Source organism: Venustampulla echinocandica, assembly GCF_003357145.1.
Source record: "Venustampulla echinocandica strain BP 5553 chromosome Unknown scaffold_2, whole genome shotgun sequence".
NCBI classification, from domain to species: Eukaryota; Fungi; Ascomycota; class Leotiomycetes; order Helotiales; family Pleuroascaceae; genus Venustampulla; species Venustampulla echinocandica.
The window spans coordinates 3,455,079-3,466,214 of record NW_022474207.1 but is presented as its reverse complement, the minus strand read 5'-3'; the positions used below and the strand labels follow the sequence as shown (position 1 = coordinate 3,466,214).

General features: G+C 49.9%; 2 protein-coding genes across 2 annotated transcripts in view; both read right to left on the bottom strand.

Moving 5' to 3' along the window:
* BP5553_05531 (uncharacterized protein) overlaps window positions 1–2,123 on the bottom strand; it is a gene marked incomplete at both ends in the record, with an annotated part of 4,458 nt that extends 2,335 nt beyond the window's left edge. The window contains 2 exons of the mRNA XM_032014154.1: window positions 98–1,899; window positions 1,946–2,123. Of these exons, the coding sequence (XP_031870754.1) occupies window positions 98–1,899; window positions 1,946–2,123 (1,980 nt within the window). The remainder of the gene's footprint in view (window positions 1–97; window positions 1,900–1,945) is intronic.
* Window positions 2,124–3,882: 1,759 nt separating this feature from the next.
* BP5553_05530 (SNF7 family protein) lies at window positions 3,883–4,790 on the bottom strand (the record flags this gene model as incomplete). The annotated part of the gene is made up of 4 exons (XM_032014153.1): window positions 3,883–3,965; window positions 4,028–4,233; window positions 4,294–4,498; window positions 4,607–4,790. The coding sequence occupies 4 exons, from the start codon at window positions 4,788–4,790 to the stop codon at window positions 3,883–3,885; spliced, it is 678 nt and encodes a 225-aa protein (XP_031870753.1).
* Between the last annotated feature and the right edge of the window lie 6,346 nt (window positions 4,791–11,136).

Here is an 11,136-nt window from a genome sequence, read left to right as displayed (position 1 = left end):
GCTCTTCGGCGGGTGGCTCCTCAGCAGCAGGTTCTTCAGCAGCAGCGGGCTCTTCGGCGGGTGGCTCCTCAGCAGTAGCATCTTCAGCAGGAGCCACTTCAGCAGCGGCTGGCTCTTCGGCAGGTGGCTCCTCAGTAGCAGGTTCTTCAGCAGCAGCAGGTTCCTCAGTAGCAGGTTCCTCAGCAGCAGCGGGCTCTTCGGCAGGCGGCTCTAGCGCAACTTCCTCTCCTACAACAGCTTCTTCCACGGCAGGTTCCTCGGCTACTGGCTCATCGGCAGGAGATTCCTCCGCCGCGGGTTCATCAGCGGCAGGTTCGTCAGCAGCAGGATCTTCAGTAGGGGCCTCTTCAGCAGGAGCCTCTCCAGCAGGAGCCTCTTCAGTGACTTCAGCAGCAGGCTCTTCAGCGGCAGGTTCCTCAGCGGTGGACTCCTCTACAGCAGGTTCCTCCGCGACAGTCTCCCCTGCGGCCGGTTCTTCAATAGCAGGCTCTTCGCCGACCTGTTCTTGTGACTCTTCAGCAGGAGCTGTTTCAGGAGCAGGCTCATCGGCAGTGGTTTCTTCAATGGCAGCATCTTCCTGTGCCGCGGGTTCCTCCTCGGGGGCGTCCTCAGCGACGGGCTCTTCGACGACTGGGGTTCCCTCTGTCGCAGATTCCCCGATAGCGGCAGCATCCTCAACTGGCCGACTTGCTTCTGCTGGGCTATCCTCCTCGGGTGCTGCTTCATCTTGCAGAGCCGGGTCGTCCTGAGGCGCATCGACCTCCGTTTCCTCTGCTTCTTGAGGTTCTTCGGCAGCTACAGCTTCTTCGGAAGGAGGAGCTTCTTCAGGAGCAGGAGCAGGAGGCTCTTCAGACGCGGGTGTTTCTTCAGAAGCAGGAGGCTCCTCAGGTGCAGGTGTCTCCTCAGGTGCGGGAGCTTCTTCAGGCGCGGGAGCTTCCTCAGGCGCGGGAGCTTCTTCAGGTGCGGGTGTTTCTTCAGAAGCAGGAGGCTCCTCGGGTGCAAGTGTCTCTTCAGGTGCGGGATTCTCTTCAGGAGCAGGTGCGGGAGCTTCTTCAGAAGCAGGGGGTTCCTCAGGTGCGGGTGTTTCTTCAGAAGCAGGAGTCTCCTCTGGCGCGGGTGGTTCCTCTGGCGCGGGGGTCTCTTCAGATGCCGGTGTCTCCTCAGGAGCGGGTGTTTCTTCAGAAGCAGGAGTCTCCTCAGGCGCGGGTGGCTCTTCGGGTGTAGGAGTCTCTTCAGGAGTAGGTGCTGGCGTTTCTTCAGCAACTGGTTCCTCGGTTTCTACGGGTGCTTCAATTGACACTTCTGCGGCCTCAGGTGGAGCCTCGGCCGAGTCTTCAGGAGTAGGTGCCGGTTCGGCGGTTGGTTCAGGTGCAGTTTCGGGCACTACACTCGCTTCAGCCTCAACAGGAGCTTCAACTGGCGAAGCGGAATCCGATGCGTCTGGTGTTGGTGGTGCTCCTGCATGATTTCGTTTTCCACCCTTCCCTTTACTCTTGTCCTTTCTCTTGTCCTTTTTGCTTTTCAAACCCTTTTCTGGTTTCTCTGACGCTTTTGGTGCAGCGGGCTCCACAGGTTCCGCAGATTCCTCTGGCTCCGGAGCTTTCTCGACTTTTGATTCTTTCCCGGCTTTACCCTTTCCTTTCTTCGCATCCTTCTTTTTGGATTTCTTGCTGGACTTTGACGGTAGAGGAGCGGGTTCCTCGAAATGCACCGAGTGCACTGAGGCCACTGGACTCGGTGGTGCTTCCATAGGTAGATCCTCTGGCTCCAATGGAGTCATATCATTAGGAGCACTGGGCTCTTCGGGTGCGGCGACAGGAGCTTCACCCTCCAGTTGAGCTTCGCCATTTGTTTCCTCTGCGTCCGGCTTGGACTCTCCAGATGGTGCCTCAGGTTCATCTGTGAATGTTAGTCGTGTTGAGCAGCAATTGGACTTTCTTCTTACCTATAGCTTCACGTTCTGGATCTTGGTCCGAATCTTCGTCATCGAGACCCTGCTTTATCCGATCAAGGTCAACATATTTTGGCTTGGCCCTAAAAACCCTAGGCTCCGTGGTCTGGACAAATGATACATTATCGTATACATTTGCCCGGTATGGACAGAATGAAATGATGTGTTCCATACTGGTGATTGTTTCTCGTTTAGAGGCACAGCTGTGAGAGGATGGCTCGGAATGCCTTGGGTATCCTCTTTATTCTCTTCTCCCATGGTCAGGGACGGTGGAACTCGGGGGGATGCGGGTGCACCCGACTAGCAACAGAGGGTATTCTCGTAGCACAGGAACGGGAAAGGCGCTGGATGCGGACAATGGTGCTAAGCAACAATGGAAACTGGGAGGAAATGGTCTCTCAAGTCATCAGGCAAATGAGCTGCCTATACGAAAAGGCCAAACAAGCGATTAAGTAGATGAGCTGGTCTCATTGGCAAGACGCAACAAGAGAAGCAAGAAACGGACTCGACACCGGGCCTCCCACCCTCACGGGCAGCATCCCACGACTTACTGAGTCGATTGTCCAAATGACCAATATCGTGCTTGGTCTCAATTGGCCATCGCGGTGCACTGGCGCCACGTCGCATCCAAGAGGCCGTGAGGAGGGAAGTGAGGTGATGGGATATCCGCGATATCGCAACCTGGATGCGGCCCAACGCTGCAGGCCAGCACGCAGAGGGCTAAAGGAATGCAGGCAAAGCATCGAGTTTGGCTGGGCCGGCATGCACACATTGCCTCGGCCACTGCGGCAACCCCACGGCATGCTACTTGCAGCGTGCTAGGAAGCCGTTGGTTGGATATATTGGGGAGACAGCAATAACTTTCCGACTGGTTCCTGAGCATAGAAAGGGGGAGAGCTTAATAGCTCCCGCCTCCCGCAAGTCCGCGGGTTTTCCTGCAAGGAGCACGAAGTACTACCTATGGAGATGGGAGATATGGAGCTGCTGCAACGTGTCCGACGGTGGCCTCGTCCGCCTCGCTGCCCGAGCCCTGCCGAAGCCAGTTAATGCGGGATTCAGCGTGGGGCGCGGAGGATGTAATGTAATGCGATGTGATATGATATGATATGATATGATATGCTACAGTGAGATGTACTGCCATGGTGTATGGGCGTACGACGAACGGCGCTCGTGTTTACCTTTTCTTCGTAGGTGGGATTGGGTTTGACGTTGGTGAGTTGTCAGGCTCTCGGCTATTTCAGTTGTGGCACTCAGGGGCCACTGCCAGCGTAGCGACCCCGTGACCCGGCCAGATATCTTGTCAGTTCTCAATTCAATCCTCATATGCCAGACATTGGGCTGTGTGTAAAAGGTGGGTTCAGTGTGCTCGGTGTCAAGAATAGATTGTCAATGAAATGTCTATTCGTGCCTCTTCTACGCTGCTCTGTCACCTTCATATCAAATCATATATTCATAGAACAAGCTGGTCCTCCGTAACACGCCGGGGAATACGATTCGAAGGACCGCCCACCCTGCTGATGCGTTCTACACGCAGGTGGGGGTTTATTTACAGACTGGAATGCACGTGGGTTAAGATACCTGATATAGGTAGGGTCGTGTTATTGGCCGCGCCGGAGGTGAGCATCGAACCACACGTGACACAGAAGTCGGTAACCCGCCTAGGGAACGGGGATCCTGGTTGCAAAGGACATGCAGATGGAAAGCAGCTATTGTGGAATAGACATTTGGTATTCGGAAATTGGACAGCAGATCCTAAAACGCCAGCGCAAAACATCGGTGAGGGACCGGAATCGGAAGTGTGCAATATGACCTCCTAACCCCAACCTCCTAAGCACCCAGAACCCCGGGCCCCGATAATATAGGAACAGCACGATCGCCCTCGTCAGGTCGAAGTCGGTTAGCGGTGAAACCCCAGCCAAAGTCGGAATACTTCACAGGGCCATCTCAGCTTGTAGCTTCCGGAACTCTTCCTCTTCGTCTTCTTCTACTGTGTGGGCGGGCTGCTTCTGTTTGACTGGAGCTCGTGTTAGAACGGATCCTGAGCTATAAAAAAAGGCATGGGTCTAGGAAGCTTACTCTCTCCATTTGCCACTGTTGGTAACTTGTGAACCTCATCCGAAATAGGCACAGAGGGGCTCAACATCTGGTTATCAAGCTGCTCCTGCTCAAGCGCGGCCATCTCGTCTTCCAAATCTGCCTCGTCAATAGGTTCGCCAATAGGTGCGCTGGTAATAGCAGTCGCAATCTCTTCGCCCAGTGCATGTTGTTCTCGAAGTTTCTCCCTGTGCGGGCGTAGTTAGCTTTTCATTCTTAATCCAAAGGAAACAAACAAGGTGACGTACATCGTCTCATCGACCTTATCGATGTTAAGTTTGCCGTGTATGCTAGCCATCGCTTTACCTGCGTTCTCCATAGCCAAAAGAGTCTCTCTGTTGATGTTCGCTGCTTCGATCGAATATATTTGTTGTTCTAACGTTGATATTTGGGCAGATGTTTGCTCCAGCGTATGTTCATGCTGCTTCTTGCGTCGCAACGCGGCTTTGGCAGCTGTCACAGGTGGTTCGTTAGATTATGATTCAGAATTCATATGGCAATGACAATGATATCCTGGGGGAGTGAAAACAATAAAAGGTAAAAGACACCATAGGGACATACCATTCTTATTCGTGCTCACATTTTTCCTGGCTATTGCATCTTGCTCATCCATCTGGTTCTGCAAATGCTTCTCCCTCTTTTGCAGCATCTCAAGCTGCGATCTTAACTGGAGAATCGCATTCTTCGGCGAATCTTTCTTCTTTTGGGTACTCGACCCCCCAAACCAGCCCCATACTCCGGACATCTTGTTTGATGATCTACAGGCCCAATAAATTTGATATTGAGCCGTCGAGCCACAATATAATCTTCGGTATTGTCCCAAAACAGCCTCGTTGTTTAGGGAAGTCGCAGGATCGGGCTTCGTTGAGACTTGTTATCGGAACCTGGAGATGGTGGGGCTGCTTTGTCTACGATCACAAAGCTAGACAGATATGGGTTTGGCGGGACACTTGTAATCAGATGAAGATGTCTGTGTAGAGTGTTATAATATGATGCCGATAGCTGACGCTGATTCGTAATGGGAACGTCGACTGTCTTCTGTTGCCTCGGCGGTGGTGACAGACTGTCGTGCCTCCAGAGTCCAAACTAGACTTGCGATGACGCGCGCTACTTGATTCCATTTTGGGACTAGGGTGATCTTGTGACCAGGCCATACTAGTGTATCACGTGCCAAGGCGCGGGTCGTGGTCACATGGCAGCCTAACCAGTTTTCCTGACCGTCAACAAAGGTTAAACCATCGTCCAGAACATAGCTCTTTGACTTTACATGCTGCGAAGCATCATTGCTGATGGCAGGTGTTAATAATGGTCCGATCCCTTCGAGATTGGTTTTGTTATCTGATCTTTCCGACTCCTTACCAGGGTCAAAGGTTCGCTTTCTAGGATGGTGAGTTGAATTGCGGTTTCTCTTACTCACTCTATTGAGAATATGAAGGATATCTGTCCTTTATTTGCACAATTGTTGCTTTTATGGAGAATTACCAAGTGGGATATTATACGTAGTGTCTAGGCACATCATCTTTTATTGTCCGTAGGCTCTCCTTTCAATGGTAGCTAGTGTTGCCACTTAAGGAAGGCTTTTATGCCAGAAGAAGATGTGTTAAAGGTCTTAAATCTGTAGTGTGACGAATTACTCTACCAAAACCGCGACCTTGACCCTCGAACATAACCACCCTCCCGGAAGCAGCGTCAAGGCTTTCGTTAACGCGGAACTTCTATTGAACACCCTGAAACTTCAGGAGACTCAGATTGGAGCATGGGTCCATGTGATCGGCTACATTACTGCAGTGCAGAAATCAAACTCCAGCACTAGTAGAGGTACAGGAATCCATATTCAAGCCATAGTCTTATGGTCAGCTGGCTCCTTTAATCTTCGAGGATACGAAATGAGCCTAGATCAGCAAAAGAGCGACTAAAATGCCACCCAGGAATACCCGGTATCCACAGATTCGGCGACGGTATCCATGCACTCTAGCTTCGGTATCGAGTTGCTGTCCAGATCGAAGTATTAGATCTCGCCCTTTCAGTATCTACTAGGGCATGAAGCACAGTCGGAATATGTGGGCCACAATGTGTCTGAAATTTCCTCTCGATCATCACCAAGGATCTACCACAATCTTGCTCGGATTGGCCGCAAAATCAATCTAATCCAAATCGATCCAATGTACGCCCGAAGCCTTCAGTGGACAAAAGACTGTCATTCCTACTGTTCCTCCGTGCAGCATGGGCAAGTTACGGCCTAACGTTGGTTTTGTGTGAGAGTTGCGTGGAATTCCAAGAGCCAAACTCATCTGGATAGTATAGGTGTGAGTCATTTGCCTAATACCGGAGAATTATCCGCTACTAACACTATTCACAGAAAGCTAACAATACTTAGAGCTTATGGTACTGCTTGTATAATGGGGACGGACATCGGGACCTCTACTAAGGTACGACTCATACGAGTCAGTTAACATATTAAAGGAAATGCTGAGAGTTTGTTGGAGAGATAATGTCACCGGGACCAGCTCTAGAAGCTTTAAAGAATATATTACGCCCTGTTTTCTGGCATACTACTCGAGGCTAGTCAGAAAAGCAAGTAATACTTATCCTAATTATTTGAAGGTGCTTCACTCAAGCTGAGTGATTTGCTACTTCTGTTTCTCCTTTGTTTCATAATTTTGCAATATCTTTCCCCCGCCTAACTCTTTCACCTAAGGCCTTAGGGAAATAGTCTGGCGATAGGAGTATGCTGCCTCACTTGTCACCGGGTATATTAAGTTGATATTGGAAAAGCTGTTTGGCATGACCTCGAGAGATTTTTCAGTGTCAAGGGTAGAATATGGCTGCCCTAGACACAGCATAATTCTTGTGTAAAGCTATAGGGCGTGGTTTTTGATGAAATGTCTCATAAAAGGGGCAGCCTGGCCCCGTTATTCCACTCCAAACGACGCCCAAACTTTAGTTTACGCCCGTGTGGCGGTGGCAGTGGCAACCGAAGTTTGAGTCCCTAACCTTGTACTCATATATGAAGTAGAGGCGAGGATCTCGTGATAATGTCATAGGAACTCAGTAGGAAGCAATGATGAGCGAAGATCGAGATAAGATAGATTTCCGAGTGGAATCCGTTCCAAAATCAATGCCGACTTAATGTCAAATGGATGCAATTCAAGACCACTTCCCTATGCAAATACTTCAAAACGCGCACCAACCCTCTCCTAATGGCATCAAATATTTCTCTATCTCTTATAATTGAGAGATAAAGATGGGTATAAAGCAACATGCCTGTTTGCAGCCAAATTTGAACCACGTCACAAATGCACCCCCCCAGATCAATCATCTTTGATCATTCATCTTCTCGAACTCTCTGCATATTGGCGTTCATCTATATATCGGTACTCATCTGAGCGGCGCCGCGAATCGTCACTCCGCTCATTAGAACGGCGATGATGTTCTCTCGAGTGATCCTTCTTCGAGCCCCTGGAGACAATTACGGGTTGATGCAGTGGCCGTTTGAGGTGTTTGTCTGACTCCTTCTTGGAGCGTGCCGCTGCTTGCTTTTCCCACACCTGCTTGCTCTTCCGGCAGATATCGTCGATCTGTTCCTATAGAAGATTTAACATCCATCTCCCTTACGAGTAGTGGGTAAAAAGCTATCTGCTTACGTCTGTCAAACACTCTCCTAACGTTGTGATCAGAAAGCCATCTTCGCCCTAAACCAGCCTTGCATTAGCAGAGTCCTCAGTCGAAAACAAGGGAGAGATGGTGTACTTCTCGGGTGTATGGCCGGACATTAGACTCCGGGCCAAGATAGTACTGGATCTCCTGGGTAATGACCTTCTTATTGATCTCAAGGTTCGGTATCCAGTACCGATTCATTTCCCCGGACGACATTTGTACCAACGTATATGCGGGTTTTGTAGAGATGCGGATAGTGGGACTCTATGAAGACATAAAGAGAGTAAACGACGACAACCCGTCTGGTATCAAGTGAAATAAAGAAAGAATACTACGACGGATGGTAATGGATATATAATACAAGATATTCTCGATGTTGAGAAGCTGGTGGCAATGCTTTGGAATGTCTTCAGATATCGGATTCTCGACTTGTTGGAGAGGAGCACATCGTCTTTATATGAACTTGACTGTCATCAAGCAGCTCGGAGGTGAGGATGGAGATGAAACCAAGCTCCAGATCCCTAGCAAACCATGCCAACCATCAAGCTAAACCGTCCGACACCATATTGCCCTTCCAGGCCTAGCCCATTTCTCTGCTGCAGCCCCCGACCGCGGCACCGGACAGTTGTAATCACACCCAAGTCGTAGCCTGGGCCGTCCACGTAGGTGTGCAGCTTGCCTACTGAGCGTGAGCGTGAGTGTGTACAGTGTCTTTCAACCGGGGCGGTGAACAGCCATCGCTGGGATGACATGACAGCCTCACCAGGGCTACCAATCATCATTTTGGTAGCGTTGCTTTCCGCAACCTCCAATCAATCCTTTCTCGACCAATACTTCGTAAATGGAAATTATGGAGTCTAAAATCGGCATTTTTTGCGAGCGAAAGGGTTCCGAATTGCGAAGTTTATAGCTTTTACGTAGTATTGGCTGGCGGGAGAAATTGTTGTGTAAGTCAGTTACATATAACTCGGGTACCACGATACCTTCGGCCGTGGTACTGTCACAAGCCTCCGTAGAGAAAACTCAATTTATTAGCACTTATGGATTAATGTTTATCGATAAATGTGAATGTAGCTCTCGTTGGATTTATCTGCACCAGGACCAAGTTCGCAAGTTCGCAAGTGCATTTTACTACATCTCTCCGCCTCACGACACTCATTCGCTCGCCTCAGATATAGATCATGGGCAGAATGACGTAGGATATGAAACATAATCTCCAAATGCGCACGGATGCAAGTGGAATAGAATGAAGCCTCAATGGTAGTCTTGAACAAGTTTAAAGAAAGCCTCCATCCCCGATGACCCCAAATATTGTCATCATACAACCCACCTACTTCTCTTACGGAGATGATCTGCAAATTCTAAGATACTCCAACATTTCTGACGTTGATCCCTACTACTAGATCAGTAAGGAGTATATCCTTGGCTTTCATTGGCCTGAATGGTAAGAAACCGGGGTTGGAGAACGCTTCAATTCCTCCATCATGTAATTTATTTCGCCCTGGATTGCGCCGTTCTTTGGATCAATGATTGCCGCGGCGAGAAATAAGGAAGGAAAGGATTCAAGCCACCCAGTTCCTTCTCGCCCCCCTAGCTAGGGTCTCAGGACGAGATGGCGCCTCAATTCGTGTTGGTATAACCCCATTTTCTTCTTGCAGCCATACTCTATTCTCAGGTGCGGCAGATTTCCACATCGAGGAAGGACATAGCCGACACAGGATTTCCAAGCTTTCCTGGCAGCGCCAACCAAACTAGAATTCCACCAGAAAACAACTATACATACCAGTTGTGGTAGTAGTCACAACATTCCCTAGGCGCCCAGACAGGCCATCCCTCGAACCCTTTTACAGCCTCAAATGCCAACCTGCCGAGCAAGCTCCGGAGCCGCCCGCCCTCATCATGAGAGTCTTACGGTCGCCTGTTGCTTGTTGCCCAGCCAAGATGTACGTCCACTAGGCACCATTTCTGAAGCTCGAACAGCTGGGGCACCCTGCCATGAAAAGACGACCGAAGAAAGAATATATCCTTATTCAATAGTGTCGTCGAAAAGGGTTCTGGTTCGGAGTCCGGCAAGGGCTTGGGATATTCTCTAAAAATTGGGGCTGGCATCACACCACCCCCAGACGAAAAGCTTTTCCCTCATACCATGGATATTTATGAGCGCCCATCAAATCGTTTGGGCTAGGGAAAAGTTTTTCCAAAGCAGATGCCCAGATGAGGCACGTGAGGCATCTACCCCCCGGAACGGAGCGCTTGACGACAGGGCTGAGAAACATTCAACACCGCGCGCGGCGGAGAAAGGCGTCCACCTTGAACCAGCTAGGATCAGAATATTTGAGTAGAAAGGGAGTCAGGCTCTGAGGGGCACCGTAATTCGAAAGAATGTTGAAAAAGACTACAGCAGTCGGGCGTGTTTGATGGTATTTACCGGATGATTTATGAAACTCGGATAGGCCGGAACTAAAGCTCGTACCGTTTTACTCTTTTTCTCTAGGGGAGAACTACCGTGCAGGACAATAGCTCGGTCGTAATAATGCAGCAAGCCCCTGAGGCCATGGTGGGTTCGACTTCTGGACAAGGAGATCTAGAATTCGTGAGCATCGCACAGTGCAGGGGAGAGCTCCTTCATCACCACAACGGGGCGAGAAGAATTGAGATACACTTCCGTGCCAACTCTCTTTCGGCACTCCCGAGTGTCAAATCCCTCAAGGGATGTAGATGGAACTCCGGAATGGCGGAATGTGGATGTTTTGGTTTGGCCGAAGACTCGGTCACCGAGGCAATGGGAGACGCATCTCCGGTCGTGGGTGACGCATTTGAAATATGCCTGGCATGAGCTACCACTTCAGGAACGAAGATACTTCAGAGTGGCCTCCTTCAGGGAAGATGTCTCACGTCAGCCTCCATGTATTTGCCCTATGGCAAACTGATGTCAAATCAACCTATATCGGCATAACACATATATTAGCGAATTCAGCCATACCTATATATCCAATATTCGACGCATGTCTGTAGATATTGGCTCCATTTCAATTCCCACAAAACCCGAAAGACTTCGCGAATCAGGGGTACAAGAAAAGTCTGACGTTGTACCGCATACATCCTGTATCACCGAAGCACCGCACTGTCGATAGCATCTAAATCAATCATGATATCGGAAAGTATGAACCTAGGACTCAGGGGACACTGCGCTCATGTTCATCGACAAATTAAACCGGACAAGCAGCAAAGTTAGCAGAAGCCTGCCAATCGATACAAAGCCCCATTATATACAGGACTGCAATTCGTCTGCGGCCCATCACAAATTGGGATGCACGAAAACGCACAACGATATATCAAGTAGGAGAATAGCGAGGCGAGCGAGCACTTGCGGGCGCTCTGCACGTGTAGCAACATCCAAAGGAAGGGTAAAACCACAAGGCGATAATGCCCTA